This window comes from Ixodes scapularis, unplaced genomic scaffold (genome assembly GCF_016920785.2).
Source record: "Ixodes scapularis isolate PalLabHiFi unplaced genomic scaffold, ASM1692078v2 ptg000303l_1___fragment_1__unscaffolded, whole genome shotgun sequence".
NCBI lineage: Eukaryota > Metazoa > Arthropoda > Arachnida > Ixodida > Ixodidae > Ixodes > Ixodes scapularis.
In genome coordinates, this window is record NW_024609955.1 from 1,380,409 (window position 1) to 1,401,849 (window position 21,441).

The 21,441-nt window shown below is 46.4% G+C and overlaps 1 protein-coding gene across 1 annotated transcript; it reads right to left on the reverse strand.

Moving 5' to 3' along the window:
- Positions 1-4,031: 4,031 nt before the first annotated feature.
- LOC121834030 lies at positions 4,032-19,473 on the reverse strand. The gene is made up of 5 exons (XM_042287768.1): positions 18,614-19,473; positions 17,859-18,071; positions 15,896-16,054; positions 8,871-9,123; positions 4,032-4,234 (listed from the first exon to the last, which is right to left on the reverse strand). Exons 2-5 carry the CDS (start codon positions 18,021-18,023, stop codon positions 4,032-4,034), a joined length of 780 nt encoding a protein of 259 aa, XP_042143702.1. The 5' UTR covers positions 18,024-18,071; positions 18,614-19,473.
- Positions 19,474-21,441: the final 1,968 nt, after the last annotated feature.

The window sequence follows — 21,441 nt, forward strand, 5'->3', positions numbered from 1 at the left end:
TTTTATTTCCTATTTTTAACATGTTACAATCTGAAATGAAAATGAAATTTGGGGCTCTGGCATGCTCAATAGTTTCATTGTAATAGTGTACATATTCAACTCTGTTTTCAGAGTTAAAACCAAGATCAAACCAAAACTTCTATAATACTAAGGTCAATTTTAACGTTTGTTTATAATGTGAGGTGGAACAAATCACAATAAACAAAGTATCTATAATAATAGACACTAACACGTCTCGGCCAATATGCTGTCACGTCCCTCAGCCAAACATTCCAATAGGCTCGTTGGTGCCATAGCTTTGTGTTGGGCAAGTTAGGGTGAAATGCAGTATAGCACTTTTGCAACGCCCTGTAATGCAGAGCTCGGTGGGTACAGGGGGAGTCGACCTAGTTCCTGTAGCGGTTCACCTCATGTACAAATGTGACCAGAAAATGCTCCTGCCACCCAAGAATGAAGGTCGACAAATTTCCCAGCATACAGTCTCCGATTTTCTTCTTGTGGCCCAGATGATGAGCTGCCTCTTGAGTTTTCTCACCTTATCCCCCTGGTTACTGATGGTCCATGTCTTGGGTGTCTGGCCCTTGGAGCTTGCCTCCACACGTTTGTTGCCCTCGTGGTATTCTCTTTGATTTTCCGAGGAACCGTCGTACTGGGACAAGAAAGTAACAGCATGCACTGAATGGACGAAGTGAGACACACCTTAGACTTCTAAATTAGAGAACTACTGTTCGTCTTACTGTTTGAGGTTCCAAGCAGAGAAATGATGCCCGGAGCTTGACGATCGGCGGCTTGACGCGTGTTGAACGACAGGTGCGAGATGCTGCCATACCCACAAGGTATCCTGAAGAGACAATTCATGCGCGGATCCCAGAAACTGTGTTGTTCGAGCAACACTGTTTTTAGAGGTACCTTCCCATTTATTTCTTTCAAGGTGCATTTGTCTGACTAGGCAATTCAGAAGTATGTTCAATTTACCCAGTCCACTTGCTTGGCCACTTTGCTAAATTTGGTACATTCATATTTTAAAGTAATGCAGATTAAAAAAAAAAATGTTTTTCTTAAAATATGTTTATATTTCGATGCCAACTTTCCTTTTATAATTTCACAACTTGGCAGACCCCAGATTCGCTCCTGATTAACATCCTTTGCCACAATATTTTTGATTTTGCCAGTAAAGTGGTGTGAAACTTTTGATGCGTGGAAGTTGCCAAATCATTAAGCGTGAACTAGCAATTCATTACGTTGACCGTTTTACAAGTCTTGTCTCACGTACATACTCCCAAGAAATTAACTTGGCCACATACACTACGTTCGACAAAATTAATTGTGTCCTGCCTGATTCGGAGGATAGCGCGAACACTTAAAAAATGTTTGTACCCATCGGTAACGAACTTGAAGCAAAATTTCAGAATCTCGAACCGCCAAGTGAGTCCCCTTTGGCTTCTTGCCTGAGGAGGCCCATTTAGAACACATTCACTGCGTGATTCGGTAACTCACGTGACATTAAAATGCCAGGAGAGGATCCAACCGAAAGGGAAATACTTGGAAAGAGACATTCGCAGAACAGGAACACAGACAATGCCATCAACGCGACCGGCAAAGTTTAAAAACATGACTTTCGTTAGGGCAATGAGCTTCTAACCTTCTAAAGCTAGCAGTTACTGCTCGATTTTTCCTTTTCACATTGGTTTATCATTAAAATCGGGGCTTATTATGTTTTCTAAAAATAATAACATCAACATGTAGTATATAGATAATCAAAATTGAACATAACAATCAGCAGAAAAGGATCTTAATAACCTCAAGTGGTTTCCTGTGGCGTTAAGTGGTTCTCACCTCGTGAAGTTGTCCTTAAAGGGGCGGTGCAACAATTTCCGAACTTTGGCTAATTAATTGCGGGAATTGATCCCGGCCACATATAAAACAAAGGACCGGAAAGTATTCTTTCCTGCTTGCCCTAGTTTTTATTAAAAAAAATAAAAGAAATTGGTATCTCCGGCACCCCTCATTTCAACTTTGAAGCGGCACCAGCTTCGCCTGTGACGTCATTCGGAGTGGCGCTGGTTTCCGGTTGGGTTCTTTTGGCTTCCGTTTCCCCAGCGCTTGCCGGCTCGCCAGGCTCGCCGCTCGCCGCTCTCCCGTCGATTCCCGACCAACATGGCGGCGCGGCGGAAGTCGAAGTCAAAGTCGAGGTCGAGACACCAGGAACAATAACGATACCACGATACTACGGACCACGAACAACGCACTCCGTCGAGCGAGGGAAAGACAAAACGTCCGGGTTGCTCGTGTAGCCGCCGTAGGCGCCTCGGGCGTCGACGAATGACGGCGACGGCAGGTTTTGTTGACTTGCGGTAGATGGCGCCACAAATAATTCATACGCTTTTAGCGACAATATTAGGCTTTTGAAGCGTTTCTGCATGCCTAAACAACAAGATTTTTTAAACTTAACCTTAAATCAGGCTTACAATTGCCTAACACTATCACTTACAAAAACCACTCCGAATGACGTCACACCACAGGTTCCATTTGCGGCCACCATGTGGCCGCAGGTTGGGAAAAGAAAGGGTTTTTTATTTTGCGATTACGCAGCGAAATAGAGGTATTTTGGGGTATGGTGGCACTTTTTCTCTTACTTATGCCGAAGTAAACAATGTAAAAAATACTAGCTGCATATTCGTTCAGTGTTAAAATCATTGCACCGCCCCTTTAAAGGGAAACTCCACTCAGTTTTTGCTACTGAGAAAACAATGTCATTCTATTCAGTATAATCTAGAAAGGCTACAAGTTAAATATTGGGATTGAATTCCGTCTAAATCCTTATTAAATTGGCCATAAAAGTTGTACAGGTGCAAAACTAACAATATCAGCTAACTGTAGCGGGAACGTGAGGTGCAGCCAACACTGCATTTTCACTGACCTGCTTCCGTTGCCAGCGACGTCTATTGGCGAGGAGATCAAATTCTAGGAGGCACTGCATTCACCGAAACAAATACCGCCTGCATGGAAAACAACTTCAGCGTTCCAGTGTGCTGTCGTTGGCTGCCGTGTTGTTGCCGCGTTCCGTGCAGGTTTGTTAGAATATAGTACGCTCTTGTTGCATACTGCAGTGCTCAGCGTATGCTTTAGAGCCTGGAATCAGTTTTCATTGACTTCCTGTCGAAAAAAGCTCAAATCGCAGTGGATAAGTAGGGAAGAAGTTGACTGTGCACGACGCGGTGTGTGGGCGTCACTTTTCAAGCGATGCCTTCCAAGCAAACTACGCTAATGGACGAGGCATGTACGTGCGTAAATCACGCTTGCATCGACATTCGTTCAAACCGTACATAGTAAATGTTCTGCCAACAATCAACACAACAAACCGAAAAAAAAAAAAAAAAGTTGCCGGTAGTTGTTTCTATTGGGTTTTGTATAAAAGGAATAGTCGAAACGGGAACTTCTAGTCCTGGGACTAGCTCATGGGAAGGGTGTCCGTTTCACGTGTCGTGGGTTCCAGGTTCAAATCAGAGTAGGCAAACCTTTTTTTTTTTTTTTTTTCGTGAAACATTTCACGATTTATGTATATATATTTTTTTAGAATAATCATTGCCGTCTGAAACTCCCGGCAATCTTTTTTTCCCGAGTGGTTGTGCCGGCTACCGAAAAATATCCTCCCCCCATTTTATAACAGTGCACAAGAGGAGGTTCTTGGTACGCAATGCCGTTCCATCAGAGAATTTTTCGAAGGGATAACACGACCAAGTCGTGAGTCTTTGGAAGCCACCGAGAGGTACTGCTATCATTTGATCACTATTTTATTCCAGGCTAGCTTTTACACTGGAGCATATTAGGTAGTGTCTCGCGGGGAAGGAGCGACCAGCCACACCGGAGTCTGGAACCCAAGTGTTTTATTCTCACCTTTCTCGAACTAAAGATAACCCCGAGCATGCGCACTAGCATGGACGCGTTGCCGCGGGGCACGCGAGTGAGAACTGTCGTGTCATCACTACATTTCCCCTCCTAAGCTTTACAAGTCCAGACGTACCGGTCGCCTAACTTGGCGGCCCGACCAAGTCACTCTTATCGGCGTATTGTCTGCCATCGACGTGTCCGTCGACGTTAATGTTGAAGGGGAGTTTGTCAAGTTTGTCGGCGCTGTTGTTGGTGCAGGCTGAACTGCGGTCGGCTGTTGTTGGCTCCCTGCACCCGGACTTGCTCTTGCCGTTGAGATCGCCGAACTGGCTGGAGCCGTAGTCTCATTGGTCGAACCGCCGGGATCCGGAGCTTCGAAGCTTGCCGGAGACGCATCGAATGGTACCAGGTGCCGGCGGTTGCGTTGCAGGACTCCTGTCCCGGTCTCGACTACGTAGGAGTGCAGCCGCTTGGCTGGACTGAGGACTGTTGCTCGGCACTGCACGTCTTGTACCCACACGTCCTCTCCTACGGACAGCGGGCGAAGTTGGCGAGCGGCGTGACGGCGATTGAAGTCCTTTCGCTGGCGTCTTCGGGCCTCCCCGTCTTTCCTTTTGAAGTCCCGACGGGATGGCCACCCCGGCTGCAACGTCTCTAGCATCTTCGCTACCTTTGCAACCGTCGGCCCATTAGCAGTTGGGACCATAGGTCGGCATTTTAGAGCCCCTTCATTCAGCATCACATCACAAACAAAATCACGTCTCCAAATTCATTCGCATTCACGTCGCAAGGTACTCCGACATTCCAAAGTCACGGCCCTTAACATCCTGGCGTTGAACCACGCCAAAACCTCATCCCCTTCACATCATGGCGTTCAACCACGCCAAGAATTTATCCCCTTCACATCATCGCCGCCTCCGAAATCACGGAGTCATTCACAATCACGTCACCAATTCCCAAAGTCATTCACCATCACCACGAATTCACAATTCACCATTGTGAATTTATCGGAATTCACCATCACATCATGAATTCATCCGAATTCACCATCACCTCACAAATTCATCCGAATTCACCATCACCTCACGAATTCATCCGAATTCACCATCACTTCACGAATTCATCCAAATTCACCATCACTTCACATAGTCACCCGAATTCAACATCACATCATGAATTCATCCGAATTCACCATCACATCACGAATCCATCCGAATTCACCATCAAATCATGAATTCATCCGAATTCACCATCACTTCACGAAGTTATTCACCTTCACGGTCAACACAAATTCACCGAAATTCCCCATGACATCATTAATTCTGCATAATTCACAAACTCACTCGGGTTCATTCCGACTAAATTCGACTTCACGGCTGGTAGCCCTTTACGAGTTCGCAGTTCTTGCGGACTAGGACTGGTGGCGCCTTTTTGTGTCAGCCACTTGAAACCAGGACCTGACTCAGCCAGGGAAGTGGGGTATTTTGAGTGCGTGAAACACAAACCACCTTGATTAAGCGCCAACCCAGCCAATGCCGCGCTGCGATCGTGTCATGTGAATGTGCTCCGTGCGCCGCCGCGCAGAACCGGCAGGTCACGTGATATGGTCTCGGCGCCGGATTAGGTGCGCCTGCTCGTGACGTCGGCTTCGTCTCTTTTGAAATGACATATGGCTGCGCCGCGTAGACAAAGCGGCGCCTGCTGCTACTAGTGCCCGCGCACAGTGCGGCTGCGCCACGCACGACTCACAATCGAAACGGCACAGCGAGAGCCGTCAGGGATTCCGGACAATATGCTCCGAGGTACGGAAGGGCAAGGTCGGCAAGGAGCTCAATTTATTCACGAGGAACCGCTAAGAACAACGGCAAAATTAAATGTCAAGTGCCAAAGGAAACGACTAGTCCCCCCCCTTCCCCTTCATTGCCGCTGTAACCGCACTTTCCTTATAAACAGCTGTTACTACGGAAGTGCTCGACAAAGGGCCACCGCGCTGAGGCGCGCACAGCTACGCAGCGAGACTGGTGCCCAAACCGCTAAAGTCAAATGGGTTCTTGTGGTTTGCGGTGAAGGATGAAAACAACCGGCCAGCAGGCAAGCAAGCACCTGCGTAGCACGTTTTCTACTTCTTCTGAATTCATAACCATATTCACTATCATGTCGAGAATTAAGTTCACGGTATTACTCCCATCACAAACTTATCAAGTTTACGAGCCTCGCACATCCCAAATTCATTGTGTTCACGAGCCATTCACCATCACGTCACGAATTCATTCAGTCATTCACATCACAATGAATTCTATTGACTTCACGAAGTCCTTCACAATCACAACACATCATGGTTAATTCAAATTCACGAAGTCATTCACCATCACATCACGACTTCATTCAACATCACATGAATTCATTCAAATTCACAAAGTCATTCACCATCACATCACGACTTCATTCAACATCACATTACGCATTCATTCAAATTCACAAAGTCATTCACCATCACATCACGACTTCATTCACCATCACATCACGACTTCATTCACCATCACACCACGAATTCATTCAAATTCACGAAATCATTCACCATCACATCACGACTTCACGACTTCATTCACCATCACATCACGAATTCATTCAAATTCACGAAGTCATTCACCATCACATCATGAATGTTTTCAAATTCAAGAATTCATTCAGAGCAATTCAGATTCACGCCGTGAATGTGAATCAAGGTGAATGAGCGAGTTCATGAATGAATTTGCCGAGGTATGGTTGGGACAGGCTTTAACCGGTCATTCCAGGGGTGTCTCGATACACCAGGAGGGCCATGTGCGGGTCTCTTGACTTGTAGAACAGCTCTTTTATTGTCCGCACCATACGCTCCGCTTCCCCATTCGCCTGTGGGTAGCGTGGGCTGCTCGTGACGTGCTGGAAACCGTAGCTCTGGGCGAACTCGGCGAATTGTCTCGAAGAGAACTGCGGCCCATTGTCCGATACCAGCACGTCGGGGATCCCAAACCGGGCGAATGTACTCTTGACTGCTGCGATGACGGACGTTGACGTCGTCAATGTCAGGCTGATGACCTCTGGGAAGCGGGAGTAATAGTTCACGACAAGCACTTGGTTTTTCCCCTTGAGCTCGGACAGATCCGCACCGAGTCTCTGCCACAGACGACTGGGAGTCGGTGTGCTGATGAGGGGCTAGGAGCGCTGTACTCTTGTTTGGGCGCACCGCTCGCAGGCTGTCACAAGTTGCTCCATTTCGCTGTTTAGAGTAGGCCACCAAACAGCGTCCCTTGCTCTTGCCTTGCAGCGTCCGATGCCCTGATTGCCTTCATGTATCAGCTGCAGTATCTCATGTCTTACCTAGATTGTGGAAACCAGCTGAACTTACAGAAAAGGGTGAGGAGAGAAAGGAGAAAAGGCATCCGATCGCTGGATGCAATGGAAAGGAGCTCAGCTCCTTCCCATTGCAAGTATCTCGTGTTGCAGCGAGCGTGGAATGAAGATGCGGCGGTCTTTAAACTGACATATAAGCTACTGCCTATCTCCTTAACAGAGTGGATTTTGGGCTCTTAAAGAGTTGCAAGACCCTTGAGCCTGAAGAAGGCATTCAGATGGCAGTATTATCCTGTTCATGCTTTGGGTGGGTTTGCCTATATGCATGTGTATGTCTTCCTCTCTGCAAGGGTTTCGAAGATGAAGTGTGTTATACTCGGGATAGTACCCACTCTTTATAAGGGGTGACATAACCTAGGCCGCCCCTCGGTCTTCTCCCTATTGGCAGCAAGTTCTGTGACCTCCCTACGGTTAAGAGAAGTCCAAGCTTAGTAAAATTACAGAAGACACTCCAAATATCAGGCATTCTGATGCGTGGTACTAAAGAGATTCTACTGTGAGTACTCTGAACACAGTGGTTTTAAAAATGCAGACTACATCGTTCACAGCTTCTTTGATGGAACGGGTTGTCTTCAAGCGACAGAGGCCAGAGTTGATATCACATCTCTCTTAACTTTCTTTCTTTTGCGGTTTTAGCAACATTTCTGACACAAATAGGTTTTATCAAGTGAATGTAAGGGCGCGAACGAGCTGGTTTAGATTGAGCATCACCTTAACTCTTAGACTGCAGGCAAAAACAGCACAAACACTAAAACGTTGATACCTTTTAGTGTCGCTTTTGCCTTTGTGTCATTTTTTCTGGCCGTCTCGGTGCCTATGTCATGTTCAATTAAGTTTTCTGTTTGGATTTACTGTAAAAAAATGTCAATAGATGTCTCAGTCTTTTGAGGAATTTCCAGCTTCCTTTGATGTCTTTAAAGGAGGACAAATGCAAACATATGACACACAGATTGCGTACCTGTTATGACTACCGTATTTACAGGAATGTAGGTTGACCATTTTTTCAATTTTTAAAAATCTGAAGTGGGGGGTCGACTTGTAATCGAACCAAAGCCTTCCACCGCCGGCAAAAACGAAACAACCGCAATGTCATGAGCAGCTCGGCGTACCCCTAGCACTGTGCTATTTTGTGCACTCATTTTACAAATTAATTATTTTTTATTTGTGCAAACGAGCATTAATGATAGCGATTCACAAATTAACCCGAATGTACGGCGGTGAACAGCGCACGGCGCGCCCGACTTTCGTGGGGTGGCGGCACTTCTTGTAAGAGTCACCCCGTAGGCCGCTGAAGGCTGGCAGTTGCAGGTCTTGGATGGTCTTTTCCAAGCGGCTGAGTCGAGCCGCTATATCCTGGGAAGGTGCGGCTGCTGCGGGATCCGATGCTCGTGATTGAAAGCTGGCCGCGGCGACAACCGGGGGTGTGGAGTATTCTGCAACACGATCCGCCAGATCAGCCAGGCGCTCCAGGGGCATGTCCTCACTTGCTGCGAGCACGACGACCATGTTGTGGGGCAAGCGCTGCAGAAATAGCTCACGGAGGAGCGATGTTTCAGCATTCGAAGTGGCGTCGCCCAGAAGTCGCATCCGGCGCAGTAGCCGGGAGGGACGCTGGTTACCAAGCTCCTTCATGTTGAGGAGATGCTGGAGGCAGCTGCGCTCCGACGTGGTCTTCCGGGCGAGGATAGCGGCCTTGAGGTTGTCATACTGGTTGGATGTCGGCGCCGCCGCGAGGACGTCCTCTAGTTCATCGGCGACTTCAGCTGGCAGCGAGGAGACGACGTGAAGATATTTAGTCGCTTGCGAGGTGATGCGATGCAGCAGAAATTGCGCCTCAACCTGCGCAAACCATACCTTGGCGTTCTTCGTCTGAAATGGAGGCAGCTTGATTCGAATTGCCGCTAAAGATCCCGTCGGAATGGTGTCCCCAGCAGCAGACTGTTTGCTTTCGGAAATGGTTGGAAAATTGCCGGGAACCATGAAGGAGTCGCTCATCTGGGGTCACCAATTTGTAGGGATGTGTTCCGAGATTTTGAGGACGCGAAGGAAAAAACGTCCGACTCCGTGATTGTACAAATTGGTTCTGTGGTTTTATTATCCGTCTGAAGACAACTGTGCCGACTGCGCACGGAGGGAAGAAACCTGACCCTTGAGCCCGGCCGGTGCGCCGAAGTGTTTACTCGAATGCGCACCGGAGAACCAGATGGAGCGCGCTAGGGTGCCTCGACGTCCGAGATTAACATATGGCGGAGACGGAGCGCCTTGACGTCTGAGATAAAATATATGGCGGAGGCCGCCACATGCGCATCTAAAGATTATTTTTTTTTTTGCTGATATGCAATGTGGGGGGGGGGGGGGTCGACTTATAATCAAGTCTGCGGCTCGTTCTGGGTGATTGCTCGGCCACGGCAGCAAAGTGCGGCAGTCTGGGACTAGGCAAAGTTTAGGAATTTGATCAAGGCGAAAGCCTTATATGTCGATCCCATTACACGAAAGGGCAGCGTCGGCATTGTGCCTGAAAGATGGCCATAAAATCCCAGTCCAGTGTGTCCTGGTGCAATCCCAGTCTACTCATGCCTGCTTTACCGAATTTAAATGCCAAATAAATTTCTTTGAATGCAGCATCTTGCAAGAACAGCACTGCAATCTTTTTGAAGGCTGAGCTGTTTATTCAGCCAGTTGTGCTGGTGCCCTGGGCCACTTGTGCTGTGGTTCGCATGGTTTCTGAATCACCCGAATCCCAATCTTTGATGACATGGCTACCTCCAGGTCCTTATGGCTCAAGCCTCAGCACAATGCCAGCAATAGTTTACAAAACATGAAAGACGTTTACAGTTCTCTATAATGCCGAATTAGAGCGCAGCTATTGAGGAGGAGGAGGGGAAGGTATGCTCTCCTCCACCTCCATACCCTCCCTTTCTCCTCTCCTGCTCTCCCATTTAGCGTGAAATTTTCGTTTAATTTCCCTCCAAATTTAGCGAAAATTTTCCCAATAAATTTAGCAGAGAAATATTCCCACTTAGTTTAGCAGGAAATTTATCGAAAATTTTAATGCTAAATTTAGCAGGAAATTTATCGGGGAAATTGAATTGGCCTTGGAGGTCATGTGACGTTAATTTCCCCGCTAAATTTAGCAGCGCGAAAATTTTCCCACTAAATTTGGTGGCAAAATTTCCCCACTGAATTCAGCAGAAAAATTTCCCTACTAAATTTAGCAAGAAAATTTTCCTGCTAAATTTAGTGGGAAAATTTGCCTGCTAAATTTAGTGGGAAATTTTCCCCACTAAATTTAGTGGAGAAATTACCTTGCTAAATTTAGGAAAAAATTTTCCTGCTGCATTTAGTGGGAAAACTTTCCCGCTAAATTTTAAGCGGAAAATTTTTCCCTCTAAATTTAGTAGTAAAATTTTCCTTCTAAATTCAGCAGAAAAAATTTCCTTGCTACCTTTAGCGGGGAACGTCCTATAATGCAATGCACGGTTACGTCGACGCTGACTGCGACGCTGCTCAACCCGGAAACAGGTGCCTAAGAGCGCGTGTTTTAAAATTCACTCTTGAGATCAAGCAAACAAAACAGGTTTTAATATTGATTTATAGCATCCTGTCGTGTCACCAATTCGTAACAAGTATTTCTGCCAAACTACAAGGACAGGAAACAAAACAGTTGTGCAATCAACCTCTGGCTTCCTGTTGACAGACCTCTCATGACATCTGGTTCAATATTTCTGGCCCTGCTGGCACGTTGAAAACACTACCATCTTCGCAATGAGGCGTGTGAATTGCTCGGTCGTTACTGTTTTACCGTGTTGTACAAGCGACGTATCAATCAGAATTTCACGACTTTACTCCAACAAAATGTCCTCTTCTTACCTAGTTGAAAGAACCGGCGACAAATGCTACCGGCAAAAGCTGACAATCGCAGGCCAGGAGCTTCGAGATCCATTAGATGCTGCTATTCAGAAACACGTCTTCACCATAGATGCTCGCCAGTGGCCGGGACTAGAAATTGGCAACATCTATATCTACCTTGTGGAGGGGTCCATGCTTGGACCCCTCCACGAGGTAGATATAGATGCAACTGCCTTCAAGAGTTACATGTAGATATAGATTGCAACCGTCTTCAAGAGTTACATGCTTGAAGACAGTTGCAACCTGTTTTTGAGTGGTAGGGTTCATGCTGTTTGCTTATTTGGGGCTACGACAGGGAGCACAGGCATCATTCTCGTCACCATGAAAGTGGAAGCTAGTCAAACCTTCAAAGGGTACCACCAGCCTTGGGCCATGGTCAAAAAAGAGGGCACAGTCCTAAGTGTCCACAGCACTTGCATGGCAGAGTGAGTAGCTTGTTTTTTCCTTTCATTTTGATTGCTTTCTGATCGCAGCAACACGGCCCCTCCCATTTAAAATCATTTTGTGCCTACAGGCTCAGCGAGGCCTGCAGTCACGTAGCTGCGCTCTTGCTTTGCGTCGAAGGTGACGTCAAGTTTGGTATTAATGACCCAAGCTCGACTTCTGTCCAATGCCGCTAGTTGACAGCATATTCCACTGCATGGGTGTGCATTTAGTAATATGCTTCCGTGGTTTTTTACCTTTTTCACAAATTGCCACGTAATAACTTTTGCACAAAGTTCTTTCAATTTTTGCTTTAAAAACATTCACACATCTTTGAATAATTCAATAAAACAAATATTTTATAATTTTACCATAAAGTTACGAAAGAACGCCCACCCAAAGTTTTGCTGTGGTGATGCCAGAGCAAAACTTTATTGTAATTGTAATTATAATTGATTTCCACAGATGGCAATGTACGTGGCTAAGCAGAAAGGATACAACCCTTATGCATATGCGCCTGCTAGTCAACTGCCACATACACTATTGACGAAAAAAAGATCACACACGAGAGAAGCAAGAGCAAAAGAACACAAGAGGATCTCGATGCCACTCAAAGGGAAAAGAAAACGCAAAGTTCTTGAGACTCCTTGTTTGAAGTTGGCAGGGGGCTTGAGGTGGGTAAGAGAATAGTTAGGAAGTCTCTGTCAGCTTCATGGGTTCACTATGGCGGATGGTTCTGCCGCGGAGCTACTCGGGTTGCCCAGTTTTACTCGCCCGCACTGCAGAAGACAAGGGGGTTCCCGAAGGCGGCCCATCGAACACCCGACAAGGCCTGCATACCCGCGACGTACGTAGCCTCTCAACAAGGGTCACCACTAAGGGCTCCGAGACGTGTGCCATACGAGCTGGCGAAGGTGATGGATGACTGGCCACAGATGATGCACGTAGCACAGTGCTGCACACTCTCGAGGCACTCGCAGTGGCGCTGTTGGTCTGGGGACTAGATTGCCGAGGATTGCCATAGTGGGGAGCACAAGTGCTGTGTAAAGCATCCGCAGCACTATTGGCCTGCATAATTTGGCCACGTGCTTTATACCCAGCGTCCGTCAGATCCTGGAGACGACACTCAAAATATGGGCAGAAAAGTCCAGATTGCTTGCGAGTGTGACACCCAGAATATTGACTGAATTCAAGACAGCAAGTGGGGGACTGGCCAGTGTGTAGACAGGAATGTCACTCTTTTTGCTGTTGGTGAAATGGACCACGGTAATTTTTGACGGACTTATTTGGTGGAGTTATAGGCAAGGGGGGCTTTCTTTTTATCGTAATAAACTTTACAAACTTAACTACCACACGCTGTGTTTTGTTTTTCTCGAGTAAATACCATTTTCCAAGACACGGGAATCTCTACAAAAACGTGGCTCTCAATAAGCATGTTTATTTGGCTCTGAAAAGAGCCGTTGTCACTTGGAGAAGCCTGAGGCTTCATGCAGGTGTTTCTTTACTCCAGCCTACGCAGTTTTGTTTTCAGTCTGGGACCGTCCTCCACCACATAAAACCCTGTGCAGTACTGCTTGAAGGAGACATACTTGCTGCGAGCTATGAGGGCTCTTCAGTGCCTTACATGACCGGTTGCTACTTTCGGGAGGAGGGCATGCTTGGCGAAATAGATGAGCTCTGGCAGCAGCACTCGATCAACAAACTCCTTGTCGAAGGTGATGGTCTCAATGCGTGTTGAGTTGGCAACAGTCTTGTTATTCGTCCAGAGAACAAAATCGCACCACTCGTGTCCGGTCACCGCCATCTGCCCTTGCACCTGGTAGAAGTAGGTGTGAGTTTTCTTAAGGCGTACCAAACCATCCACGACCTTGCAGCAAAACTTTTTGTCCTTAAAGTCCTTTATTGGTGTTAGCCAATCTTCTACGATGGACACTTCACCTCCAAAAGACCCCCTTCATTGTCCTCCTTTACCATGATGCGGTCTGGCGATGCAGCGATGAAGCTGCACTTTGGGCGAATGTGCAGCCCAGTCTCGAGGATCTCGACAGGAGTGTCGAATGCTGCTATAAGTGATGTGTAGGCAGCAACGGCGGTGCCCTCATGTGTCCTCCAATTGCACATGGCCTCACTTGAGGCATCTGGACTCGGGTACAAAATGTCCTTCACCAGGTGCTCGGGCTTGACGCAGTTGATGACAGCAAAGAACACCGACGCTGTAATTCTGCCCTGCCGCTCTTCGTGCCACCTTCCATTGTTGGCTTGACCGATGGTAAACTGGGTCACTTCTTCCCTCTCTTTGTTCGTCAATCTGAAGAGGGACTCTGTGTTTTTCAATTACTCCACAAATCTTCATCGTCTTGAATGGGGAGCACTGGAGTCGCTGGTCCGAGTTGCTGCGCACCCACTGTACAGGAGCCACTGGAGGCCCTGTGTAGCGACACTGAGAGCATCCCGAAGTTGCTAGATCTCTTCAGCCAAAGCAACGCCAACATTCTCGCAGGGTTCAAAGGAGCGCCATCTCTTCTCCTTCACCGGCCTGTTGATGAGGTACTTCTGGAATGTGATGCCCGCAAGTGGCGTCAAGGGAGTAGGCTTCTTGTTTGCAAAGAGAAATTTTGGCTTGTCAGTTCAGTTCTAAATTGAGCTACATCTAGGTTCTCCATTTTGTAATCATGTTAATAGCTTGTCATCCAAGCGGCTTTATGTAGAAAGTGCAAAGTGATAGTTTCATGACTTAATGAAAAAGAACACGAAAAGCATTGGCTGTTTGGTTCCTCATGTTTACCTAGCAATGAGAATGAGCTTCACTAAATAATTTAGACAGCTTGGATGTTGGTAAGTTATTCTCCAATATATTAGGTACAAAGTAAAATGGATTTTATTTTTTTTATGCCTTTGTTATGTTACAAGTTAGTTTTTGCTTCCTTATTATGTGTCTTCATGACCTGTACAGTGAAGAAAGGTTTTCTTAAATTATAAGGCTAAAAGATATATTTTAGGCCTCATCATCTGATAGAAATGTCTCCACGAGCTGGCTATGAGATGGTATCCTTCTTGGGGTATTTGATTGTAGACTGGCCAGAACAGCCAAAGGAAGTTTGTTCATATATGAAAACCTAGCGGGCAATTGGTGTTGAAAGGATATTATGAATGCTCCAAACACAAATCCTTTTTTACTTCCTGAAACCACCAGTCCTTTTTGATTGGGGTATGGGTCCAAGGGGAGGTAAGGGGTCTAGGGTGCTGGTAAACGTTGATCACGTGTTGCATGGCGGGCATCTATTTTGCAAGCACCAGCATGCCATTGTCATTGCTAGTCTGGGCACACCAGCAGACATGCCCATGTACGGTCTTCACCCATGTGTTCAAGACACTGTTCTTCGTCTTGCCTGCAGTGGCCATCTCGTTGTAAATGCCTAGAAATTAGAAAGCATTACTAGCTCAGCTCGTGCCAAGTCTGGAAGACAATGTAGGTAGACATATTATTCGGTCAAAATAGGGTGCTATAGTAAAATCGCATTTGGTCCAGCATGGACAATATCATCAACTTTAGTATACTCTAAGATGATGTTGGAATAATGCCTCATGTATCTTGACAACAAAGCATGTTGCACTACCTTTACATTAACAAATTTCATCTTCGGTTATACTTTGAGTAATTTAACAGGTATTGGAATTCATTTCTCAAATATTGTTAGTTTCTTCGATGTGGCATGAGTCAAACCGGTGCTTGGTGTCAGGGTATCTGTCCATCAGGGCCTTCACCCTAAAGTGCTGTTTAGTCACAAGCTATACACAGACAGTCCCGTGCTCACGATGAAGTCCAGGGAACACTTCATGCCTTCTGTATCCATGTGATTATTCTATTTTACTTCTGTCGATTAGGGTAGGAACAAATTCAGTAAAATGCACACCTCATCCATGCAATGCAATGACATAATTTTATATTTAGCCACTCCTTATGTGAAGAACCTTGACTTATGAGATCTTGTTGAATCTGGCGTGAAGTATTGTGTATGTCCCATACTTTGCTGAGTAGCCAGGTGTGAGTGCACGGCTATTGCCTACCAGGTGGAGCTTGCTGCCCTTCTTGGCTGTCGGGAGGAACTTCTGTTCAGCTTCTCAGGTCTTTGAAAGGAGAAAACTCAATGTCGGGCTCAATCACTGGGCATGTTTAGTCAACTGAAAATCTTTGTTGTCAGCTCTGCTCACTTTTGTAGCAGCAGGAAACACCAAACAGCTCTGAAGCCGGAAGAACAGTGTCTTTCTTAGGACTTACATTTTTATGGAACGAAGAAGGCAAAGAATGTGCGTAGGACTGGCACCAGAGTATGTGATGGCAGCAGGTAGCGGAATGTTGAGGAGTGCCTTGCTGTTGACTCGGGGCTGGTTCTCCCACACAGTCTTGTGTCCTCATGCACATGTAATGACAGCGTGCCTACCCAAGTGAGAATATAAAGTGGTACTTCAAGTGTTATCACTTAGTTTAAAGTGGTACCACTTTGACTGCAAGTGGCAGCACTTTGACTGCAAGTGGTATCACTTGGGTCTGTAAGTGGTACCACTTGAGGCCAAGTGGTGCCACTTGGGCATGGAAGTGGTACCACTTCAGGGCAAATAGTACCACTTGGGCCTATAAGTTGTACCACTTCAGGGCAAATGCTACCATTTAAGTTGCAAGGGGCAAAACTTCCAAGTACCTTAGCTCTGGCTAAAAAGTGCTAAAGATTGGCCCAGAAGTAGCGTCAATGCATTAGACTTGCATGTGCAGAAAGTTGCTTCCATGCATGCCAGAGACTCGCCACCACTATACCACAGCAAAAAATGGCCCCAGCAAGGAAGCAACTTGTATTCATTTTATTCACAGTTTACACTGTGAAGTGCTTCCATAGAGAGCTTGATAGTTTGCTTCTTGTTGCAACTTTTTGCAAAATTACCACCAAGTGAGCTTCAGTCACAAAGCGATTTGGCTTAGCTAAAATTATGACTACTTGCTGATAAAATAAAAAGTATTTCTATTTATGAAAAGTATTAGGTGTGGGAAAAGCAAGTTATATAGCTAAAAACCAAGAGATGGGACACAAGGAATGCATTTAAAAATGTTACCGGAAAAGAGAAATAAGGCTCGGTCATGTGGGTGAGCAACAGAATTGCAAAATTTTAAAAAGATTGCAGATATAATATTAGTGTGCCTAGCGACCAGGAAAACCGGGAATTGTCAGGGAAATTTTAATTACCGGGAAAAATCAGGGAATGGTCGGGGATATTGTCAAAAAGTGAGCCTAGTCAGGGAAAATGAGCCGGAAACGCCATAGAGTGCCCTGAGCAAAGACTTGAGGACTTGGGGGCAGAAAAATAGGCATTAAATTCTGCTAGAGCGGTTCGCGGGCTCTGCTCACCCAATGTAGAGTGTGCTACCCAATACAAAGAGAACAGCCGACAAATCTAGTCCAAGCTTTGGATTGGATTAGATTGGGGGGACAACATTGCGCTTGATCCAGTTAGAGCTACTAGATTTAGTAACAAATGGGAAAGCCGCAGACCCCAATCCAATCCAAGCATTAAGCCGAACGGATCTGAAAGTGTGCATCTGGAAGCCATGGCCATGCACTATGCTGCCATTCGGTTATTGATGTGTGTGGTTGAGTATTGTGTGTTCATTGTGTTTCCGGAAGTGGCCTCTTCAATGACGATGTCGGTGGCAAGGAAGTGCTCAAACCGGACTGGACGAACCCGAATATTTCGGAATATGCAAGTTAGATTAAGCCCATGCAAAATGATGCTCACAGTGCTCAATGCTCAATGCCTTGTGTTGTAATGGTCTTATATATTTCATCGCCTGTACAGTGGTCAGGGAATTTCACCTGAAATTGTCAGGGAAAACCTGGAAAAGCCAGGGAATTTCAAAATAATAACTTGCTAGACACCCTAAATATGGTACAGTGTACAGCATAATAATCTAGACCAGTGGTTGTCAAATGAGGGTCCGCAAAGGTGCTATAGAGGTCTGCGAAACCCTGCCTCATCATTCAAGCCCGGCAATAAAAGTTGTCTTTTTTTAGATTGAAAGGAACATTCTAATTTTCAATTTTCGGGCCTTGTGTGTATGTCAATGAGAGAAGTCTACTTCCCACTAGCTCCACTCGCTCCACTTTTGCGTAATCATTGCCAACTTTCACAGCTGTCGAGTCTCGTTTCAGGGGGCTAATGTACTGCTCACTGTGAATGACGCAACCACACACCTGCATACGATTGTACTCTTCAACACTGTCCACAATCCCCAGGTTCTCTTGCAGCAGGTGTGTGACATCTTGAGGTGCTTGTTTGGGTCTGCCCAGGAGCTCTGGTGTTGTGTTTCTCTTCATTGTCTTTTGAGAGCAGTGCTTCCTCACTTCTCCTGAGGCCATTGAGAGCAACTGACGAAAGTTGTTTCGGAGGAAAATACGAGACAAGGTCTGAAAAGCGATGCCATTTGCTGAGGTCACCAACTTCAGTAAATGTCCCATATGACTCAAACTCGAAGCAAGAGAGTGTCCACAGTGGTCCATGAAGCAGTACACTTTTTGGCATGTGCACCAACGTGTGCACACGTAGAGGCACTGAGTCATAACAACAAATTTAGTGATTTTCTCCGTACTTTCATGTACATCCTCCTTCGTTACAAGGGTTTTCATGAGCATATCCGTGTAGAACAGTATGTTGTTGTCGCTTTCCCGGAATTTCTCAATTTCGAATGGGACCGATTCTTCCTTAAGCTTTTCTAAGTTGCACTGAGCAAGGATAAGGTTGTCATGTAGTATGTCCAGTTCTTTGCATAGTGTGCTTACTTTCTGCTCAAACAGACTTACTGCTGCCACAAACCCTCCCCCCCCCCTTACTGAATACCCAGACCGGGTATAACAAATGTCATCCAAGTGTGTTATTTATGGGCTCCTACAAATATTGTGTGCAACCCTCATAGAGTAGTAAAAGCATGCAAACTGTCTTTAATTAGTACCTTCTTAGGCAACCATCCACCACTGCCAGCTCACTTGTCCCTCGTTGACGAAGTACCGTGTGAACAGCTCCCGCACTGCTTTGGCGTCGTCGCTGCTGTTGCTTCCTCCTCTTCGAAACCGCCTCATGACTCCAGCGGGAGTCACACCCTGTCTCCATAAGCCGTTTGTACAGTTCCTGCAGGCCATCGAAATAGCATTGTTGAACCACGCATGTTTATGATGAGTTTCACTACTGTAAGCATCTATATCAAACTCAGTTACTAACAATCTTTCTGAACCCTTTCCATTCACCACATCTTTGCATCCAGTTTACTTCAGTGAGCTTGCTTGTGTTAAGTTGTACTTCAGGCTCTGCTCTTAGCTTCCAACCTCTGGCAAGTTCGGCCTCCGTTTCAGACTGCAGCCCTACCTCGTTATGGCTCTTGGCTTGTTGAGTGTGCAGCTCTTTTTGAAGCCTCGATTTGTTCACCTTGCTTGTGGCTAGCTATGCTTGTAGTGCTACAATGGTGTTGCTGCATTTGCAGTTTTGCAGCTTGCTCCTGCAGCTTGCTCCTGCAGCTTGCTCCTGCAGCTCTGGTGACTTGTGTTTGAAGGTGCAGACCGTTGTTCGGGGATAGCATCCCGTGGTGGGTGCCAAATTTTTCTTATCTGCTTGCGCACAGTGTTCATGAACCGTGTTCCTCCCGTTCTGTGGCCGTTGGATGCTAGAGAGTGTGCACAGTAACCGCGGAAGAAGTGCCTTTCTTGAGGGCTTCACCCTCCAAAAGACGAGGACGGATGGCACAGCCGTGTCCCCCTGAAGCTGCCGGCCACTTGCCAGACCTTTCCAGAAATCAGCTTCCACAACATGCTCAGAGCATGCTTTAGTTTTGGGTACTCTGAAATATGCTCTTTCATCCCTCTTGACGACTGCAATACATCTCTTTTAGGACACAGCTCTTAGGCGCCCATTTCCGGCTTGAGCGGCGTCGCCGTCGCCGTAATTGCGCGGTGCATGATTTATTTATTTGATTTATTTGCACTGCACGGGACCCTCGTGACGTGATTCGTGAGGTCACGTGTGACGTCACGAGGGTCCCGTGCGGTGCATAATGGGACATTTCCCATGATGCAACACGCGGGGGGAGGAGGAGGAGGGGAGGAGGGGAGGAGGAGCTTGAAGGATGAGGGGAGGGGAGGAGTAGCAGGGAGGATGAGGGGGTAATGGGGAGGGAGGAGGGGTATACCCTCTCCTCAGTACCCTCCCCTCCTCCTTCTCATGAGCTGAGCTCTAATGCGGTGTTACAGGGGGTTGTAAATGTCTTTCATTTGTTTGAAGTTGGTGTTACAGTCGGGAACTTGTGATAGGAAATCTGCAAATGAAGTACCAAGGTGAGCATGTGCATTTGTTACTTTTCACCTGCGTCACATTAACACCGTGAATTGCAGGCTGTGCACCAGTGAACACTACAGGGATATCCATAATAATAGAACTGTATAAAAATGCAGGCGCCTAATGGAGTTTACATTCCACGTGACGATCCTAACGTAGTTCGCACAGCGGCTCACTGTTACCATTCCTGAAGGTCACACGCAAGTTTGACAGCAGTCGCTGAATGACACACCAAATGCACTGACATGGTCAGGTCGTCACGCTCTGCGTGCTGCGCCCGACACAAACACAAACTGTAACAAAAGCAACTCAGCGACACGCGAAGCTCATAAAAATGTCTGTACACATTGACAGAACTACGGTAAAATCACTACCTGTGTGGTTGGCGTGCTGAACGGCCGCCTTGTAGCAACACACTAAGGGCACCTTTTTTACGGAAGAAAAACAAAAAAACTGAAAGTACCAAGAAACTGACCAAGCGACGTGCATAGCTTAAAAGATTGTTTAAATAAGTCGCATGACTAAACATTCAAACAATGTGACACATACAAACCTTTTGTCCGGAACTTGTTCACGTATCCGTACCGCTTACAGAGCTGTACGCAGCAGTGGGTAGGCATCTTGTTTCACATTCTCAAAACTGTGTAAGCAGCTTGGAAAAAAAGAGCGAACAATTTAAGTTTGTCAATTTAAACGCAGCTGGATAGTACAGCAGTGGAGCGCTTCCTTTCTAGTGATGTCGGATTCAGATTTGAATTTACTGGTGTCCCCTTTGTATTGGGTGGCCACTTGCCAGTAGTTCTCGTGAGGGCCTGCCAAAACGCAGCTTGGCTGGGCTCATTAAGTGCCAACACTAGCCGGGTTTCTCTTCGTCTCCTTCGTTCTCGGGTGGGTGTCTGCAGGTTTGGGCCCGTCTGCCTTTGACTCTCCCAGCTTCACCAGGAACACTCCCACCACTGCTCTAGCAGACATCAAACAATGACATTAACAGGTCGTCGGTCACTCTCCTAAGTTTCTTTGTTTCAGAGCTTTGTGGAAAAACCTGGACGCAGCAGTCAGGCCTTCATAAGCGACTCCCTCCTCCGTCCAACCCACTGTCACCCGTGACCAAGATGGACCTGAAATATCGGGGAATTTCATTTTTATTAAACTTTAATAGACTGACTGAAATTTGAAACTCTAACCATTTTCCTAACCAGACAGATTTCTGTCAAAGATGTTTACGTAGCAATAGTAACTGATGACAGCTTTTCGGTTCTAAGAAAAAAACAGGAAAATTTTTCGATTGCTTGTTCATATTAACAGTGCACTGCTCTGTTCAGTGCTTATCAGCTGGGCCTCTTTTCAGAAATAGGTTGTCCTCATGGTTTTCACTGATCGCTCAGCAAAATGCAGAGAAGCTCAAGTTTAAAACGACAATGAAAGGATAGACAAAAACAATACCATCACAAACCT

Coding starts and splice junctions, on each gene's coding strand:
- LOC121834030 (XM_042287768.1), bottom strand. CDS start 18,023: ATGGCCTCAGGAGAAGTGAGGAAGCACTGCTCTCAAAAGACAATGAAG. Junction 16,055..17,858: donor AAGAGTACAATCGTATGCAG/GTGTGTGGTTGC, acceptor TCACTTGGGTAG/GCACGCTGTCATTACATGTG. Junction 4,235..8,870: donor CTCCCGGCTACTGCGCCGGA/TGCGACTTCTGG, acceptor TCGACCAATGAG/ACTACGGCTCCAGCCAGTTC.